General features: G+C 32.1%; 4 protein-coding genes across 5 annotated transcripts in view; all 4 read right to left on the reverse strand.

The window, feature by feature from the left end:
• Trpgamma (Transient receptor potential cation channel gamma) overlaps positions 1-20,350 on the reverse strand; it is a 94,158-nt gene that overhangs the window by 51,505 nt on the left and 22,303 nt on the right. For both annotated transcript variants that reach the window (XM_015979223.2, XM_015979222.2), the window contains exons 6-7: positions 18,029-18,190; positions 17,763-17,973 (exon numbers count right to left, since the gene is read on the reverse strand). In XM_015979223.2, the coding sequence (XP_015834709.1) occupies positions 17,763-17,973; positions 18,029-18,190 (373 nt within the window). The remainder of the gene's footprint in view (positions 1-17,762; positions 17,974-18,028; positions 18,191-20,350) is intronic.
• On the reverse strand, positions 22-2,216 carry LOC103312870 (sphingomyelin phosphodiesterase). The gene is made up of 7 exons (XM_008194654.3): positions 2,056-2,216; positions 1,705-2,006; positions 1,279-1,653; positions 1,066-1,235; positions 470-1,016; positions 230-423; positions 22-182 (listed from the first exon to the last, which is right to left on the reverse strand). The coding sequence occupies exons 1-7, from the start codon at positions 2,132-2,134 to the stop codon at positions 41-43; spliced, it is 1,809 nt and encodes a 602-aa protein (XP_008192876.2). The 5' UTR covers positions 2,135-2,216; the 3' UTR covers positions 22-40.
• On the reverse strand, positions 5,167-7,309 carry LOC107397783 (sphingomyelin phosphodiesterase). The gene is made up of 7 exons (XM_015979226.2): positions 7,208-7,309; positions 6,862-7,163; positions 6,436-6,810; positions 6,222-6,391; positions 5,628-6,171; positions 5,388-5,581; positions 5,167-5,338 (listed from the first exon to the last, which is right to left on the reverse strand). The coding sequence occupies exons 1-7, from the start codon at positions 7,275-7,277 to the stop codon at positions 5,197-5,199; spliced, it is 1,797 nt and encodes a 598-aa protein (XP_015834712.2). The 5' UTR covers positions 7,278-7,309; the 3' UTR covers positions 5,167-5,196.
• Positions 9,589-14,328, reverse strand: LOC103312869 (sphingomyelin phosphodiesterase). The gene is made up of 8 exons (XM_008194653.3): positions 14,185-14,328; positions 13,835-14,133; positions 13,405-13,785; positions 10,685-10,854; positions 10,272-10,634; positions 10,047-10,227; positions 9,807-10,000; positions 9,589-9,756 (listed from the first exon to the last, which is right to left on the reverse strand). Exons 1-8 carry the CDS (start codon positions 14,249-14,251, stop codon positions 9,615-9,617), a joined length of 1,797 nt encoding a protein of 598 aa, XP_008192875.2. The 5' UTR covers positions 14,252-14,328; the 3' UTR covers positions 9,589-9,614.

Consider the following 20,350-nt stretch of genomic DNA (forward strand, 5'->3'; position numbering starts at 1 on the left):
AAGCAATAAAAAAAATTTGAATATTGTTTGCAATTTAAATTTATTGGTCGTACAAGTCTAGGAAACGCTTGCATTGCGCGTCGTCACCAAACACAGTTGTTGCAATATCGCACAACAAATCTTTCTTACACCCATCATCGCACCCAGGACTAATCCCAGGATCACCATTTCGGAATTTGAATCTACAACAGGCCGATAAAGACTGGACCAATTTGGTTCAACAAATTACTTGAAATAGTCGTCAAGTAGCGAGTGGTCGTCGGTCATTTTGTACAACACTTTATCGACTTCAGAAGGGAGCAAATTATCGACGCCGTAAGCTTCCACAAAACTGTACAATTTGTACCATTCTGGCAACTTGGAGGAGCCGTAAGAGTTGGCAAGGGTTAAATTAAAGGCCCACTCTTCGTAATCTAGTAAATTCTTTTTTTAAATAAATAAAAATTGTTGTCGAACTTAAACTACTCACAAAAGTGGTTTCGTCAACGTGGTAATATTTGAAACTTGGATTAGAAAGATCGTATGGAGTTACAGAAGCTCCGTTAAATGCAGCTCCAATGGCTTGAGTCGGATTTGAACTGTTGTAGTAAACTAGAAACTCGTCTCTATGGGTGTGTCCATTAAAGTGCCCAGTTATGGTATTAGCAAATCTTTCAAGGATTTTTCTATATTCGCGATTCCAAACCTTTAAACTGTATGAGCAACCAGTTGGAACATGGGTCAGTATATGGACACTTTCGTTATTATCTTCGGCTTTTTTAAGAGTGTCACTTAACCATTGCAATTGCCCATATGGGTCAACATCATCGTACATCAACCACCAATTGTCGGTATAAGCAACGTTACTGTTCATCCCAATAATCCTGAATCCAGGACGTGGACTCACGGTATAATAACCACCTTTTAAAACCGTTTCGCTAACATCTTCACCTATTAATTCGGACCAGTGTTTGGCTGCGAGTTCAAACAACCATTTAATACTCAACTTATCGTCGAGTATTTTATCATTAGGCCACCTGAAACGAACCCGACATAATTTTATTTGAGTCTGTTTGATTAATTTACACGTTAAGAGGATGAGATTCGTGATTTCCAAAAATGGGATAAACTGGAACATCGTAACTATCCTTAAAGTATGAATACAGTTTAGTGATAGCTTCGGTATTGCTTTCAATGCTAGTTTCCCAAGTTCGGTGTACGATAATATCGCCAGTGTAGTAAACATAATCAACTTGCTACAAATTTGATTTAGAGGAGAAAAAAATCCTGGAGTCAAACCTGGGTTTTTGTTTGCCTAATTGTTTCCTCTATTAAATACCACGGACTATCTCCTAATCTATAATCGGTCCAGTATCCACAAGCATTTTCGGGACCTGAAGGCTCTCCTTGGTCCGGTTGGCAACAAACAGGTTCGCCACAAACAGCATTCCCATTTGGAGTGTAGTTAGGATCGTAGTGAATATCACTGAGTTGTAAAATAGTGAAACTATCTGTTCCACTGGGTTTTGGACGTTCGGGTGAATTACCAGACGGGATGTTAATAGTCCATTCAAAAGCGTCACCAGTGTCACAATTGTGGCCTTGGAGGAACCCACCACAAACTCGATTCGAAGTAAAGTTTGGGTAATTGTCAATTGTGTACAAGAAAATATCCTTTCAAGTGATTGAATTAGTTGGAATCGAACGTGCAAGACAATAACTTACAATATTGAGCTCCATTTGGCCTTTACAGACCCTCGCAGCTTCCATTTTTAATTCAGAACACAAGAAAGTAGCTTCATCGAGGATAGTTTCACGACTAACGCCTGCATTTTTTCGTTGATTGATCACAAAATCTACGACTAAACTACACATGTAGCAAACGGCCGCACTGTCGTAGAATTTTTCCATCCCATCGCGAAACAAGTAAGGAAATTCGTACGAATGTAAAGTTTTCAGAAACTCGTCTGTAGCTTGACCTGTTTGGAAGTATTCGCGAAGCCCGGTTTCAAGTGGCTCCAAATCCTCTTTGAGTAAATAATAAAAACATGGCAAGTTGATAAAGGTTTTACATACCAATGGTGACCTTTTTACACGTCGTTAAGGTAAAAATTGTAACGAAGAACAGTAAACTAAGGAAGGTAGATGGTGCCATGGTGGCAAAGTATAAAATCGATTTGTTTTTGGGTCATCAATTATATATTTTCCAAGTGAAGAGTTTTATCTCAAGTGATTTTGGTTTATCAGTGATATTTTGGAAAGGATAGACGAAAAAATAACACTGCAAACACGTTTCAATTTCAAAATCGAAAGGCTTTTGACCTCTTTTAAAAACAACTCAAAACTTTGCGTTTGGTTAAGTAACCAGCACCCACAAAAAATAATGATACCTAATAAAAATAATACTACCGATTATCGCGCAACAGATTTCTCCAACTGCAGAACAACAGACACAATGTTTCTGTAATATTATAGTAAACAATGTGTTTTTAAATTATTTTCATCTAGTCGACTGTGAGTTTCTCATGTAGAATCAGAAATTCCGCTTTATAGAATTAATGACAGGCTAGACACTCCACTTATTAAGTCTTATTAATTCAGAAATAAGCTTCGACAATAAAAATGTTTTCTTGCACAGTTTAACAATTTAGTTGCATTTTAACGGAATTTTTAAAATTAATTAACAATTTATTGACATTTATTGACAGAGAATTCACTTGAGCACAGCGGTACAATTTTTTTACATGTAGACTAATTTCAAAGCTAACTAGATGAAAATTAAAAACACATTGCATAACGAAAATTAATACATCAAAATTAAAGGAAGAAAAAGAGCTATAAGAACAACTATTATTTTGGAAAAAAGGAATGATAATTTCAAAAACTATTTAAAACATAATTATTAATTACAAAAATAAAATAGTAAAGTTGGGTACAGATACCAAATACAGGTGCCTAATCATGTTTTAGTTACTTTAGATAATTTATCTGCAAATAATAATTATGTCACATATTTCTCCCAAGCAATTGCACTTCTCATATTACATAAACCGGTGATTTGTGACTTTTGAGCGATACACTCTTACTATAAAATCGACTGCAAACCCTGAGTTATCAGTTATCATTGATAATATAGGCCCGTTATTTCAACATCTAATTAAACTGTCAAGTTAAATACTGTCTGTCTATAAATGAATGTAGGATCGTAGTGGGTATTAAAAGTTTGTCGCTTCTTTCCAGAAAAAACGAACAATGTTAGTATATGAAAAATTTGGTTTTACTGGTTGCTTGAGTAGATAAAAATTGCTACTTTTCAGAATTCTCATAGAAATAAAACAATTAAATGCGGCAAATTCAAATTCCATAACCGTCTGGGATCCTACACTCTTTTACAAACAGTCCGTATAAACCTTTTTTTAACTTTTTAACTTCGAAATTACTGACTCTTCAAATGAAGAATTTAATTAATACCTTAGGTCTGAGTTAAAAAAGTCTAAGTTAACTAACTTAGATTTTTTAACTCAGACCTAAGGTATTAATTAAAATAGCCGTCGTTATTTAACTATAGGCTAAGATTAATTCAGAATTATTTAACTCTTAAGTTAACTCATTATTGAAATAACGGGTCATAGGAGTCAGTCAAGGAAAGCAACTAGGCACAGTCAACAATAATTCATGCATCTAGATTATAGCAGATCAGCAGATTATGGTCGCAGCATGTTTACTTTATAAAAAAAAATTAGAAAACGTTTGTGTACCTACTTTTTCTAGCGCCATCAAACCAACACATTAAAAACTAACGAGCAATATTAAGTTTACTGCGTACTAGTGAAAAGTATAAACATTTAATAGAACTGATGTCATCGGAAGATTTAGTACTTATTTCTAAATAAAAAGCCTAAGTTCTGTAAATCGAATTTACACTAGAATTTATGTGGTCAAATCTTTAATAAACTCTTTTCTGGCAACTATTTCATTTTTTCATTGTTGTATTCATAGAATTGTTCTTTTCTTTTCAGTGTATGACATAACACTGCACTTGTTTGTATTCAATTTAAACCCATTTGTATTATACCAACTCAAAACAACATTTAAATCATATTGAAGTTTGGTGTAATCTGTCATTGTTAATAGACAGATAAAGTTTTAAGCCATCAGCACTTATGTAAACTAAAAAAGTAAAGAGCCCAAATTTAATCCTTGAGGCACTCCTGAGTTCTACACGAAAGGTGAAAAAAAACATTATTACAAACAAACGGCTGTCTATTGTTGATTAAACAAGAATTAAAACATTCGATCATGATATCTGAGAAACCAAAAAATTTTAATTTTTCAGCAATATTTTATAAATTACTTTATCAAATGCCTTAGCGAAATCTGTGTAAATAACATCGACTTTATCTTGATCCAATTCTTCAGATATAAATTGAGTAATTCAGTAATTAGATTAGTTAGGATAGATCTACCTGTCATAAATCCATGATGAAGTCTGAAATTTGTCTAGAAATAGTAGTTCGTTAAATAAGTTCATAAATAATGATCGCAAAAATTTTTGCAAAACTGGTTAAGATCGAAGCCTGCATTTTGTAATTTCACAATTAGTTTAGTCTAGTCCCAATGAGTTTATCACCGCAGCCTCTAATAGAGATTGGGTGCATCCTAATTTCCGATAGTGTACTAAACAGTTGTCACTTGTCAGTTATGAAAAGACCAATTTTGTTTAATGAGCACAATGTTTGCCAAAACGAGTGAGCGGAACAAATTATGAGAGTTAAACAATAATAAAATTAATAAATAATAAGCTTTTCATAACATTTACGTATATTTTTTTTCTAATTCCCTCATAAATTAAAAAATTATTTATTTTTATACTTTATTTTTAATACTTCTAAGTTCAATTGGGAATCCCTGAAGATAAATTAAATATGAAGGTAAAAAATGATTTACTTTTTCTTGACGCAGAAGTGAAACGGATTATTGGTAACATATTAGATATTTTGATAAATTTGTGCCTTGGAAGATTACTTTCGGAAATAATGGGCGCTGAAGCGTACCATCCCTCATTTATAAGAGATTGATTTTAAATTTAAATTTAGTCGTCAGATTCAGTTATCTCTTTTACACTTGAAACATTATTGCATAAAAGATTTATTTCTTGAATATTCAAATTCAATGAAAGGAGACAAGTGTACTTTAAAATTTAATTTTTACTATTTATTATTGGTCGTACAAATCCATGAAACGCTCACACTGCTCATTTTCACCATACACTGTTGTTACAATATTACAGAGCAAAGTTTTTTTACAGGTATCATCGCATCCATTTTTAATACCAGGGTCACCGTTACGATACTTAAACCTAAAATAAATCAATGTGGTTTTCATTCAGTTATAAGAAAAAAAAATACTTGAAATAATCATCAAGGATGGAATGGTCTTGGACCATTTTATACAAAACTTTATCAACCTCTGACGGTAGCAAACTATTGACACCATAAGCTTCAACAAAGTTGTACAGTTTGTACCATTCTGGTAACTTTGAGGAACCATAAGAGTTTGCAAGAGTTAAATTAAATGTCCACTCTTCGTAATTTAGCAAGTCCTAATAAATTATTATTTAGAAAGTATTGGACAAATCTGATACGCACAAAAGTAGTTTCGTCAACTTGGTAGTATTTGAAACTTGGATTTGCAAGGTAGTACGGAGTTACGGAAGCTCCGTTAAAAACAGCTCCAATTGCTTGAGTCGGGTTTGAACTGTTGTAATAGACAGCAAACTCGTCTCTGTGGGTGTGCCCATTAAAATGCCCAGTAATGGTATTAGCAAATCGTTCAAGGATTTTTGTATATTCGCGGTTCCAGACCTTTAAACTGTAATAAGTACCAGTCGGGACATGGGTCAGTATATGGACACTTTCGTTATTATGTTCCGCTTTTTTAAGAGTGTCACTTAACCATTGCAATTGCCCATACGGGTCAAAGTCATCGTACATCAACCACCAATTGTCGGTATAAGCAACGTTACTGTTAATACCAATAATCCTGAATCCAGGACGTGGACTCACGGTATAATAACCACCTTTTAAAACCGTTTCGCTAACATCTTCACCTATTAAGTCGGACCAGTGTTTAGCCGCAAGCTCAAACAACCATTTCATACTCAATTTATCATTAACATTATCATAAGGCCACCTAAAATGTATTAGGAGTTTTTGCAATTGTGTCAAAATCGGCAAAATTACACGTTATGAGGATGGGATTCATGATTACCAAAAATGGGATAAACCGGGACGTTGTAACTATCCTTAAAAAATGAATACAATTTGCTTATAGCATCCGTGTTGCTTTCAATGCTTGTTTCCCAAATTCGGTGGGCAATGATATCACCAGTGTAATAAACATAATCAATTTGCTAAAAATTTGATTCAAAGAAGGAAAAACATACTGGGGCCAAACCTGGGTTTTTGTTTGTCTAATTGTTTCCTCTACTAGATACCACGGACTATCACCTAATCTATAATCAGTCCAGTACCCACAAGCATTTTCGGGACTTGAAGGCTCTCCTTGGTCCGGTTGGCAACAAATAGGTTCGCCACACACAGCATTCCCATTAGGAGTATATTTAGGATCATAGTGAATATCACTAAGTTGTAAAATAGTGAAACTATCTGTTCCACTAGGTTTTGGACGTTCGGGTGAATTACCAGACGGGATGTTAATAGTCCATTCAAAAGCATCACCAGTGTCACAATTGTGGGCTTGGAGGAACCCACCACAAACTCGATTCGAAGTAAAGTTTGGGTAATTGTCAATTGTGTACAAGAAAATATCCTTCCAAGTGAGTGAATTAGTTGGAATCGAACGTGCAAGACAATAACTTACAATATTGAGCTCCATTTCACCCTTACAAACCCTCTCAGACTCCATTTTCAATTCAGTGCATAAAAAAGTAGCCTCATCGAGGATGGTTTCACGACTAACGCCTGCATTTTTTCGTTGATTGATCACAAAATCAACGACTAAACTACACATGTAGCAAACTGTGGCACTGTCGTAGACTTGTTCCATGCCATCGCGAAGCAAATAAGGAAATTCGTACGAATGTAAAGTTTCCAGAAACTCGTCAGTGGTTTGACCCGTTTGGAAATATTCACGAAGGCCGGTTTCAAGTGGCTCCAAATCCTCTGTGATGAGAATTTAAGTGACAACAAAAAAAGGTGTTACGTACCAATCGTGACTTTACAGTTTGTTGCAAAAATAATTGTAACAAAGAACAGGAAACTGAAAGTTGATGCCATGGTGGCAAAGTATAAAATAAACAAGTCTTTTGAGTCATCAAATATATACCGTTCCGGTGAGTCTTATCTCAAGTGACTATCCTAGTTTAAAAATGTAGGAAATGGATAGGCAAGATTTTCTAGACAATGTAGTCTGCATTTACAATTGTGTTAAGCTTGGCTACACATAAAAAACAATTTTTCTAAACCTTACACTTGACTTAAATGTGCTTCAAAGCTTTAGTTACTCAAGTGTTACGATGGTTTTTCATTTTCGTTTAGTAATTTCCGGTTAAGAAACACTCACAAATTTATTTAATCATTGTTTAGATTTTTTTATCCACTTGGATACAAATCTGCGTTCATTTGTTCATCACCTCAGACTACTAACAAAGATTAAGTGCTTTCAATATCTAAAGTACTATTTTAAGTACCTTTTTCACCCTTCATTACAGGAGGCTGGATTTTACGCAAGATACATATTTCTACTTTTTGCTTCCGTACTTTGTACTTATCCGTTTCACATTCTAATATTATCACTTAAATGTTTTTTAAAGTGCTAATAAAGCATATTTAAGTTTTTGGTCATAAATGCATATGATTGTTCATATTTGCTATTTATAAATTGACATATTTAAGCATTATTTCTACCAGTTGTTCTAATAGGCAAATATTTCAATAACACATTTCCTGGATAAGATCTCATGGAAAAGTGATGAAAACGACTGTGCTAATCAAAAATTCTATGGAGGAACGATTTACTTCTGCAGTGTTCATTCAGTAACTGCTACACAAATGTTAAATTGTTACACAATTTGGTTCTACAAATCATCTTGCCGTTGAAAAATATTACTGAATTTTTTTAGACCCTCCTATACAAAATTACAGTTCAAAAATCCAAAATTATTGTGAAATGATAGTGTCGAGGATAGTGTTAGCTTCATCAGCAACATTGAGAAAAAAATTTAAAAAACACTTGGGAACAAAATTAAAGATAAATTAGTAGACGTCTTAAGTAAAACGGGATTATTGTTTTAAAATCGACCAACAATGTTCTGAATGTCAATTTCATTTGTGTAAGAATGTGAATGTCATTTGTGTAAGTTCTTTTGTAGTACCTAGTTTTAGTTTAGTCACCTGGGACCGGTTTATAGAAGCGTCATTAACTTAATTCGCAATTTAATGCGTGATTAACTAATCACGTGACCAAATTGAACAAATGTGATTGGTGCATTTGCATTGTTAACTTTTAGCAACGAATTAAATTTTAACAAAGTCGTCTTTAAACCGGCCTGTGAATGTGTTTTGTTTTGTTAATAGTTATCGAACATTTTCAGTGCATATTAACTATTAGCTATTGTAAGCTATTACAAAAATTTATTATTACTACTATACGGATCAATCGAATTATTAAATATTTTGATAAATTTCTGCCGTGGAAGATTACTTCCCGAACTAATAGGCGCTGAAGAGAACCATCTCTCATTCATTCATTGATTTTAAATTTAAATTCTTCTTTATAAAATTGAGATTTATCTCTTGAATATTCATATTCAATCGGTGGCATATTTTTAAAAGAGCTAATAGTTAAGACGGATTGTAGGTTCTTAATTAATGAGTTTTAAGAAGTTTTTAGTAGTTTCAATTCAAATTATAAGAAAATTTACGATAAGAGAATAACAAAAAATGTCAACGCCAACGTAATATTTTAGAAAAAAACTGTAAATTGGCTACGTCTTGTGCAAAATAAGAAGAATAAGAATAAACACAGGATAATTTTTTAAAAGATATCTTAGAAAATAAAGGACACATTTAAAAACCAAGTTCATATTTGGTGATATTACAAAGAACTTTTGTGCATTTTTAAATAACTTGTGCTAGGACTGGGTTTGCTATTTCATTCAAATAAACTAATTGAAAAAAGTTTAATAATTTTAAAGATAATCAACTGTCAAAAGCATGAAGTTAAAAGCAGATACATATTTATTTATATATTCCAATTCTCGAAAATTGATAGAATTTGTTTGATGTTAGAATAATTAGACATCTTAACTGTTGTAAAGCGGTGTATATTAAATCACCAATATTTCTAACATTTTTCGATTAGTTTATGCAGTTCAGCAATTCGTTTGAGGTGCCACAAGAGGGGAGGTAGGTAGCATTTATAATTTTGGAGGGTGTTTTGTGTTACAAAAGGATTATAAGTGCTATAAATCCCCAAATTTCTCCCAATCAATAAAAATTGTCTATCTTTGTGGGTTGTAATTTTTTCCTTATTTTCAGAATAAAACAGTAAATGTAAATACGCCACTGAATACAATTAGAAAACAAGTGTATTTCAAAATTTATTTTTCACAGTTATTGATCGTACAAATCCATAAAACGTTCACATTGGTCATTTTCGCCATATACTGTTGTTACAATATTACAAAGTAAATTTTTCTTGCACGAATCACTGCAGCCATTTTTAATACCAGGATCACCGTTGCGATACTTAAACCTACAAAAATCATTGTTCCAACTGCTCATTAACTATCGAAGAAATTTTACTTGAAGTAATCATCAAGAAGAGAGTGGTCTTGGGTCATTTTATTCAAAAGTTTATCAACTTCGGAAGGCAACAAATTATCAACACCATAAGCTTCAACAAAGCTATACAATTTGTACCACTCGGGCGACTTTGAGGAGTCTTGAGAGTTGGCAAGAGTCAAATTAAAAGTCCACTCGTCATAATCTACCAAATTCTGAAAATTGATTCCAAACAAACGTTCACACAAAATAGATACTCACAAAAGTGCTTTCGTCCACGTAATAGTATTTGAAACTCGGGTTCGAATTAGAGAACGGAGTTACGGAAGCTCCGTTAAACACAACTCCGATTGCTTGAGTCGGATTTGAACTATTGTAATGAACATGAAATTCGTCTTTATGGGTGTGTCCATTAAAATGCCCAGTGATGGTATTTGCAAATCTAAATAGTTAGTAGTTAAATGGTTGACAAAAATTATGAAATACCTTTCAATAATTCTATTATATTCGCGATTCCAGACCTTAAGACTTGAGGAAGAACCAGTCGGAACATGGGTCAAAATGTGAACACTTTCATTATTATCTTCGGCTTTTTTAAGAGTCTGGACTAACCACTGCAATTGATCGTAAGGGTCAAAGTCGTCGTAAATCAACCACCAATTATCAGTATATCCAACATTGCTGTTAACACCAATGATCCTAAATCCGGGTCTAGGACTAACTGAATAGTAACCACCTTTTAAAACCGTTTCACTGATATCTTCACCTATTAAATCGGACCAGTGTTTGGCCGCAAGCTCAAACAGCCATTTAATATCAAAAGAATCGGCCACCTTATCAGTAGGCCACCTAAAAGGTTTGAAATGTTTTTTACTGTAAAAAAATTACGAAAAATTTACACATTAAGAGGGTGAGGTTCATGGTTTCCAAAAATCGGATAAACTGGAACACCCAAATTATCCTTGAAGTAGGAATACAGTTTAGTGATAGCTTCGGTATTATTTTCGACGCTTGTTTCCCAAATTCGATGACTGATAATATCGCCAGTGTAGTAAGCATAGTCAAATTTCTGTGTGTTTGGTGAAGAAAAACGAGTTAAAATTGTTAGACCATCCGGAGGTTGACCGCGCAACCATATTATAAATCATCAGAGATTGTAAACTACATAGTTTTGAGTTCGACATTTCGATGATATTATTTTAGCATCGATTCATTTTTGAATCAGTTATCTACCTATTAATTTATTTTACAAGATTTAGTCAAAAATCAAAATTGGTAGAATTTTAACTGCTTCGTCATTTTTCTACGAAATTGTGTCAAAAATAACCCCAAAAAAAAACAAAATTTTGTGTTTGAAACCTCATAGTTGAAAGATCACAAAATTAGATCAAGATTGATTTCATTTAGCTTATTTTCCTGGATTTAACTAGTTTTTGCTCGAAAAATTATTTGCAAAACAAATTTTGGTCAAAAGTATTGTAAAAACTATATTTTGTGAAAACTTGCTCGCACCTAACACCAAATAATTTTTGTATTTTTTTAATGTTTTAACAGTTTTAACTCAGTTTCCAGTCAAAAACCTAAATCGGCAAGAGTAAGTCGTATAACCACCAAATTAGACCGAAATGCTGTTTTTATTATTTTCGAAAGTTTGGACACATTTTTTAAGACTAAATCAAAACTTTTTCGATTAATTTCACTGGAAGGAAAATCGTAAAATTTAATGCAAATTTTATTGCGATTGAACTTTATTTAGCAAAATCATGCCAAAGCTTTATTATTTGACTTGTTTGACTCGATTTAGTTTGATTTTGAGCAAAATTTCTTCAGAAAAACTATAAAATTTGGTCTAAATATATATTTTTATAATCAGATTTCTAAGAAAAAAACTCTTTTCTAGGAAAATTTCGCTAAAAGTAAATGAAAATTAGATTACATGTTTCAACCAGATACAGATTTATTTATTTATTTATTTATTGTACAAGAACTTTTTACGGCAACCAATTTTGGTGAAAAGTAATGATACATATTTGTGCTTTTCGTAAGTTTTTAACGTTTTAAAAATCTGAGTTTTTCCCAAGATTTCACTAGATGAGATCGAAAACTCACGAGTTTAATTTCAATGTTGTATTAGTTGATTTTTTGAGCACTTACTTTTCAACCAGAAACCTAATATTTTCGCAAAATTTCATTAAAAACAAATCAAAAAGTCACCTCAGTATAGTAAATATAATGTTATTTTTATTTTCTTGTTAAAGTAAAAAATAGATAAATTTTTTTTAAACTTACCTAAAATAGGATAAAAAATAACCGAATTAGATAGATATTAATATTATCTTAACTTTTTAGGTAAACTGATTTTTGCAGGAACTGGTCGAATCACATCATCTAATAAATATCACAAAATAAATAGTTTGTGTAAGTTTCTCAAAAATAAGCCGAAAAAACAAAACATTTCATGCAAAATCGTATTCTGCATTTAGTTAAAATTTTAAATTTCGAGATAACACTAAAACAAACAAAAATATTGCCAAATTAAGACTAAAAATACATACATTTTTTAGTATTAACATGTTTTTCATTCAAAAAAGAAAATATTTGCAAAATTTTATTCAAATTAAACCAGGGCAAATTAAAATTAGACCGAATTAAATTGTAATTTTTTATTTTTTCAAGTGTTTAACACAAAACACACATTAACACAAATTTGATCGTACTTGATACTAATTGTACCTTGTTTCAGTCAATTTATTTTGTTTTTAAAAGCTTTTATTTCACTTGCTTTGTTGTCTGTCTGTCTGTTTCATATTTTTGGAGCCAAATTTGAAAAGCTTCCCGTTGTCCCAATGAATTGAAATTTTGCATACTTACTTAATCTGCGTGACAATGCAAATCAGCAAAATAATGGTGTTACAAACTAAACGAAGCTAAATCTCAGCGAAAAAGACGTTTAGAATAAGTAAAGACTAAAAAGTAATAAATAAATAAATTAAACAATAGTTTTTTTAGAAAAAAGCTTTTATTCAAAAGATGCACTAAAAAGTAGAAAATAATGTTCTTCTATCAGAGGAGAATATTTTTGCTTACAAATTAGGATTTTAAAATTCATAAAAGATTAGCGAACGGTCATAAGTCATAACTCATAACAATACGACATTACACAATTACTTTCTTAAATTGAGCACTGCTTTTATAAATTTTAAAATCCTAATTTGCATGCAAAAATATTCTTCTCTGATAGAAAAACATTATTTTTTACATTTTAGTGCATCTTTTAAATAAAAGCTTTTTTCTTAAAAAAACATTTTTTTATTTTTTTTATTGAACGTAAAACTGATTTATTGTGTAAAATCCTGTCAAAAAATATCTTAAAATTGGCCAAATAAAATGAAAACTAATGTTACTTTGTCACTCGATTTTGTTTGTTTTTGAGCCAAATTTCGTTAAAACTAAGCTGAAAAATAACAAAGTTTTGTCGAGCAAACAGTTTTATCAACAAGAAAAGCCAAAATATCGTCGAAAAATTTAATTAATTTTCAGTTTTGTTCTTTAATTCAGAAATGAAAATTTACAATCTCTTACAATTTATGGTAGGGCTTTTATCTATTTTGATTTTTACCTGGGTTTTAGCCTGTCTGACTGTTTCCTCAACTAAATGCCAAGGACTATCAGCATCTCTATAATCTGTCCAATACCCACAAGCGTTTTCAGGACTTGAAGGCTCACCTTGATCCGGTTGACAACAAATAGGTTCGCCACAATCGGCATTACCATTTGGGGTATAATTAGGATCGTAGTGAATATCACTTAGTTGTAATATAGTAAAAGTAGGGACGTCCGTATCGTTGGGTTTTGGACGTTCGGGTGAATTACCAGATGGTAAATCAATCGACCATTCGAAGGCATCACCAGTGGGACACCCTTGCGCTTGAAGAATCGAACCGCAAATTCGATTTGATGTAAAATTCGCGTAATTATCGATCGCGTAAAGAAAAACATCCTTGTGGTACAACAAATTATTGAGTGTTCGTAAAAACACAGCAACTTACAATATTAAGCTCAATTGCGCCTTTGCAAACCCTCTCGTTCTCAATTTTCAAATGGGTACACAAAAGAGTTGCTTCCTTGACTAGTGTTTCACGAGTTAAGCCCAAAAAACGCTCACCAATCACTAAATCAACCACTAAGTTACACATGTAGCATACAGTCGGGTTATCGTAAACATTTTCCATTCCATCACGGAACAAGTAAGGAAATTCGTAAGAATGCAATGTTTTGAGAAACTCATCTGTGGCTATGCCTGTTTGGAAATATTCGCGAAGCCCCATTTCAAGAGGACCTACATCGTCTTTAAAAAAATTTAGTGAAGACAGAATAAAAATTAATTAATTGTACATACCTATGGTGGTTTTGCAAGTTACAATTGTGACCAAAAATAGGAAATTAAAAAAAGTGAATGGTGCCATCGTGACGATGGATGAAGTAAAGGACAATACGATTTTTAATGATTAAATAAGAAGTTTTATCTCAAGTGATTTTTTTCATTTGGCTTATCAAATCAAAAACAAAATATTCGCCCAATGTAATTTTATTTAGTTTCGCCAGCATGTGCTGAACTGTTATTAAGAGATAAAGATTTTTACATTTTTATAAGATTTCTTATCAGTCTTTGAACTACTTGTAGTGTACTTCATAATCGACTAGTCACTGTGTGGTTCGTTTTCGATTTTTAAACACTTCGACCCATCTAGGAAATATAATAATATTGTTGCTTTTTTGGAGTCATTTTACTATTGGCATTATTAAAAATTGAAGCGACGTTTCAATATTTGTTACTAATATTCTTTCGGTAACAGATAAAGACTAGATCCTAGAAATCTTTATTAACTCGCAATTGTTAAGGGCTTTTATGAAACTGGAAATAAATCTGTTTTGTTCAAAATGTACTACTTTTATTGAAGTGGGGCGGCGAAAATGCTCGAACGAAGCCAGTGTCATGACTTCATGAGAATGTGATAGTTATTGTTAGATATTTCTAAATCTCTAAATTTATTTGTTGTGTCTTTACTATTACACAAACAAAAAGTTTTTTTTGTTATTTTTGGTTGTAGCTTTTACCTAACTTTTGTGTAATGACAAATGTGTTTTGCCACCAGAAACAAATATTGTAACAGGTTGGGAAACATGCTCTTCTCTTAATAAATAAATAAATTTTTGGTTCACTTACATAAAAACCATTGTGATGCAAATGACTAACTTGTAACCATGACAACTGACAACTCATATAAAACTTAATGCAAAGAGTACGTTATTTGCACCACAAGGGACACAAAGAAACCGAAGGTCTAATAGAAATACAGGCTGTAAATGATATAAGTACATTAATTTTAATTGGTAATAGATCTCGTCGAGACGAACAATTTTTCCTAATAACTTCGTTTTCAAAACGTTTTAGTTTTGGTGTTAATTTTTTTTAATCTTACACAATTTTCTTTCACGCCACTGTAACCAAAGTTACCTAGTCGACAAGATTACCGTATGAAACGGTTACCGTTGGCTGCGACTGTTATTTATTATTACTTTTCTTTGTGAGGGCATTTTCATAAGTTCTTCATAAGTTCTATAACTGGTTAAAATTAATGTACTTATTTCGTTTACACCCTGTATTTAATTGATATGCTATCTATTCTTCGACACTGTCAAAATGTACGCTTTTTCTTGTGTGTAAGGAAGTTTGGACATTGTCTAACATTTTTCAATACGAAATATCAGATTATTTTTAACCCATTTTAACAATGTTCATTATTTCAATATTTCACTCCTGAAATAAAACGTTTAATTTATTCACTCAAACTCGTTAAACAAATAAGTAATTAAGCTTATACTGCTCTTTGTTTTTACAGTTTTTTATTTTTAGATATTCGAGCTTAATAAGAGCTCAAAATTATTTCACTCAAACCACATAATAAAATACTTTCTCTTATAGGTATTAATAATGTTGTTGCTTATTCCATAAATAGGAGTAGAGGTAGTTTACCTTTATTCTACAAGTGGTACATTATTTCATTTAGTATTTCATTCAGTTATACTCTGTTTTTTTATAAACAATTGTCAGTGTCAAAATCGGATATAAAAGTAGTTCATTTCCCTTTAAAGGAAAAATTAGAGAAATTAGATTTACATTACGTACCCGGATTTAGGGTGAGCAATACACCTAGTTAAAAAATTTCTTCAATTAAAGCGATACAATAAAAATTCGATAGAATAAAATAGCCATTTGGTGATTTTTTATTCTACAAACAAAAATTTCTCGATGTACCTATATGAGAAAACGTTGCATTATACACATAAAGAAAAGTTGGCATTATCTGCTCGTAAATCCTTTCCGAAACTCGTGCACATCACATCACTCACAGATAATGAACAACTTTTCTTTACTTGTATACTAAACTACTATTTTCGTGTATTTTCTAGGTTGAAAGGAATTCTTACAGAAAAATAAACTAATTTTACAAATATTTAGTTTCATCTGAAAATTTGCAAAAGATTAATTAACTTGTTTATAGCTTTTCTATGTCGTGCAATAGAGAATTTGTAGTTTTTACAATATGTATTTTGTTTTATTTTGTTTGTTATTGTAATGTAATGAAATTTATTCCATCAGAAATAAATGTTTTTATTTTCCCCACTGTAGGAATTAATAAATAATGATTGCTGAGCTAATTTTTAGTTGATGCTGTACGAACATGATTTCGAAAAATGATGATGAAATCTCAGGTGCAGCTATCAGAGGCGAGATTTCCGCAAATTTGTTTTAAAGGTTTTATGAATTATTATGACAATTTCAAATTAAATCAAAAGCAGCTTTATTCCCAAGGATTCAATACAAAGCCAAAAATATTTTATTTTTTGTGATCAACACTGATTGTTGATGAAAAATAATGTTCAAAGAGCTCCAATTTTTTTCAGTTTATAGAATTTAAAAAAAAATTAATAAAGCACTGATTGCGTTTTAAAATACTCTCTCCCCTAAAGCCCGAGTAGGCGAATGTAACCTGTGCATAAGTTTTAAAAATAGTGACACATTTAAACATTTGAAATATTGAAAACATTTAAAAATATTGCTTAGATCGGCTGTAAAACAGTGAAAAATAGCTAAGATTCGAAAAATTTGAGTAGTATTTTGCACTATTCTCCCCTTTAAAATGTAACATTTTATTACATTTTTTAAGCTTTTTACTTTCCAAAACAATTCACAATAATTTAGTTAATTAAAAAAATTGACGCAATCCGTAAAAATCCAAGGAATTATTCATGCCAGATTATCATAATTAGGTTTATTTTAAAGTATTTATTTTTATCAGCTTGTAGAAATGCATATTGAAGTGCTAACAATCCACTTATCAGTCAAAATTTGGCACACAATTAGACGTAATATACGAGTATACATATTAGATAAAGAACTCGAATTTCGAACAAGAATAATTAAAAACAAACAACAGTTTCAAAGATTTACTTGTAATATCGTAAAAGGAAACACGTTGTGTTCGTAATAATTCAATACACAAGTAAATATTAGGGTAATTTTGATAACCGCAAATTTAAATTTTAAATTAAATTTACGATTTCCACCTTCTCCGAGGTCGCACTTATTTGTATTTATTTGTATCGTTGTTGCTACCGTCTTAAACTATCTTAATTTAGGAACACTTGGACAAACAACAGGTATATATCGACCGTATCGTTAGATCAACTTTAATTGATAAGATTAAATCTCGGGTGAGATTTGTTTTACAAAAATTAATTTTTCCGAAACCTTCCAAACAAATGTTCAGTCTGGAATATCTCATTTTTCATCATAATCTCGCAGAAGACATTGAAAAACGTACTAAACCCGTAACAAATTACAACAATAACGCACGCAAGAATTTAAATTGTGATAACATCCGACCATTAATTTTCCACATAAAGCCTTACCTTTTTTTGCCTAAGTTTGATGGCGAGCTTGAGCCTGTTCAAGTGCATCCTGTCTCCGTGTTCGAAAGCCGGCCCTGTTGGATCGTGATTTAGTAGCACCTCCAGTTCGTAAGAGCTCCTCGTGTGATCGAGCAGCGCTGTAGCGAAATCCTGACACTGTTTCCTTAGCTCTTGATACTCGCTCTTGAACTCGTGCTCCATCAGACTTAGCCTGGAAAGCTCCGGGTCAAACATCCATGTTAACAAGGTGATCGCTGAATTCTCACCGGCGCAATTCCCAAGACAGCTCGAAGGCGGTAAGGATGGGGTCTTTGGACGAAAGGGCGATCAGAGAAGGTGATGCTAGGGCCCGGTACGCGTTGATTCGGCTCCGGGAGTGCCGCAGGGAGTCCTCCTGGCGGGAGGTCACGCATTCGTCGCAGCCGCATCTTAAAAACGACAAAATTTAGCAATAACTCAAACCACTACCTCTTTTTTTGAACAAGTATTGTCATAATAATATTTAGGTAGATGAGAGAAACCTAAAATGACGAAGTAGGTAAGATGACGAATTGCAAATTCCTACTAAACTTATAAACTAAAGGTTTTAAAATCGAGAAATTGCTACAGTACGTCCTCACTGAGTAGAGCAGTATGGTATACAGGCTGTTCGCGAAGTTGAGGCGTTCCTTTTAACACGAGATACTATGTTATTTTTAATTATTTTTAGCCTAAATCGTCTCAATAAAATGTTTTTAATAACGGAGATAATTTTAAGTTTTTCTAAAATTTTGAGTCCGGTCCTGTCTAACTGCCGTTTTGAGATGAGAGCTTCAAAATAATCTACCTCATTATTGTGAATACCAGATTTTCAATAATGTTCCTTTTAGTCCACTTTGAATGCCGCAGCTGCATTCTGATAGCATTGCCCATACAATTTCATGAAATCTGTAACATTGTTATAGTGATAGTAAGCTTTTCCGACTAACTAGATGACAATTGTAACAGTTTTTGTTGATTACGCCAATGGTCCTTTGATTTTTTATGATCTGAACAGGGTCGGCTTCCAAAATAAAAAAAATTAAAAATCTTTGTTATCATCAACATTTTACTAAAGTGTTTTAGGCTAAAACTCTTAAGAACAATGCATGCTAGCACCTCTTAAAAGAAACACCTCCAACTTCGCGAAAATCTTGTATACAAACTATTTATAAAAAAGTGTAGGATCTCAGGTGGTTCTGGAATTTGAATTTGCCGCATTTAATTACTTTATTTCTATAAAATTTCTGAAAAGTACCAATTTTTATCTAACCAGGCATCTAGTAAAACCACTTTTTTCATATACTAACATTGTTCGTTTTTACTTGAAATAAGTAGCAAACTTTTAATACCTACTACGATCATACATTCATTTATAGACAGACTGTATTTTCCAGTCGTAGATTGGACGTTTTTAAATACCCTGGAAACACTGAGATGAGCGGGGTGTTTAGTGCGGGCTGTTAAGTTGGTAGTATTCCCGCGCTTGTAATCCTCCGCCGATTTTGCACCTGTCATGTCTTGTGGTCTTGTCTAATTTAAATTCAAAACGTGTTGTGCTAAAGATTTAGAATTGATTTTGTTTAACAACGTTTGTAAAGTGTTAATTAATAATAATCGTTTATAGTTTGTGTTCTAGTAAATATTTATTGTTCATAGTGGATTGGTTTTTGATCATTTGAACACATTCACAAGACGAAGATTTTGTCTTCAAAAATGGTTGTTCATCAAGTCACCTTTGAAATTTGAACTTAATGTGCCGCCTAATTTAATTTGTGAATGCCGTCAAAGTGACTGATCCGTCAAAATAATGGTCATTTCAACGAAGCGACACATTAATTATGAGTTCCATAGTCGACTTAATAAACAACCATTTTTGAACACATTGTATTATTAGTTGATTATTAATAGGGGTTTAATCCTAAATATTGTTATTCATCAACACGAAAAATAAATTTTAAAGAAAAAACTAAACTTTGGTCCGTTAATTCTTTAAAAAGCGGAGTGTTAGTAACTTGTTTTTCATTTAATTATGGACTGGAAATAGTATTAGCTTCGATATTTAGGTCGCAGAGCAGGCTAATTTGAAGTTAAACGTTGATAAGTGGTATTGGCGCATGGGATTACAATTAGTGACGTTACTGAAATAAGGAATTTTGACCGGCGGATAACAAAAAGAGTTAATCAAGGATTTTTTCGTTTTTAAAATTGGGTCTCCTAAGTGAGTTGATCTTAAACGTTACTGATTTGCATCAGCTATTAAAAATACTTTATTTACGTTTATTTACGTATTTACGTTTATTTACAAATATTGCTTGGTGGTAAGTTGACGAACAACACATGAAACTAAAATTGTAATTACAAAACTATCCTAAAGATAGTATGAAAATTTGGTCTTTCAGCCTTATCTCGGGAATGACACAAAAGCCAACCACAACAAATTTTCTTAAAGTGTGGATTTGTGAGCTATGTGCTTAATATACTTTCTGTAATAAATTGATTTTAAATTTTGGTTTAAGATTTTTTAATACGTCACTTAAAACATTACTCAGTAATTCGTCAAGTTATTA

The sequence above is a fragment of the Tribolium castaneum genome, chromosome 9 (assembly GCF_031307605.1).
Source record: "Tribolium castaneum strain GA2 chromosome 9, icTriCast1.1, whole genome shotgun sequence".
NCBI classification, from domain to species: domain Eukaryota; kingdom Metazoa; phylum Arthropoda; class Insecta; order Coleoptera; family Tenebrionidae; genus Tribolium; species Tribolium castaneum.

What these genes read in the sequence shown, in the direction of transcription:
- LOC103312870 (XM_008194654.3), bottom strand. Translation starts at nt 2,134, where the DNA reads ATGGCACCATCTACCTTCCTTAGTTTACTGTTCTTCGTTACAATTTTT. An exon ending in GCCAAATGGAGCTCAATATT is followed by an intron (nt 1,654 to 1,704) that starts GTAAGTTATTGT and finishes ATCACTTGAAAG; the next exon opens with GATATTTTCTTGTACACAAT. An exon ending in TTAGGCAAACAAAAACCCAG is followed by an intron (nt 1,236 to 1,278) that starts GTTTGACTCCAG and finishes TCAAATTTGTAG; the next exon opens with CAAGTTGATTATGTTTACTA.
- LOC107397783 (XM_015979226.2), bottom strand. Translation starts at nt 7,277, where the DNA reads ATGGCATCAACTTTCAGTTTCCTGTTCTTTGTTACAATTATTTTTGCA. An exon ending in TTAGACAAACAAAAACCCAG is followed by an intron (nt 6,392 to 6,435) that starts GTTTGGCCCCAG and finishes TCAAATTTTTAG; the next exon opens with CAAATTGATTATGTTTATTA. An exon ending in AAGTTGACGAAACTACTTTT is followed by an intron (nt 5,582 to 5,627) that starts GTGCGTATCAGA and finishes ATAATTTATTAG; the next exon opens with GACTTGCTAAATTACGAAGA.
- LOC103312869 (XM_008194653.3), bottom strand. Translation starts at nt 14,251, where the DNA reads ATGGCACCATTCACTTTTTTTAATTTCCTATTTTTGGTCACAATTGTA. An exon ending in AACTTGCAAAACCACCATAG is followed by an intron (nt 14,134 to 14,184) that starts GTATGTACAATT and finishes ATTTTTTTAAAG; the next exon opens with ACGATGTAGGTCCTCTTGAA. An exon ending in GAACCTCACCCTCTTAATGT is followed by an intron (nt 10,635 to 10,684) that starts GTAAATTTTTCG and finishes CAAACCTTTTAG; the next exon opens with GTGGCCTACTGATAAGGTGG.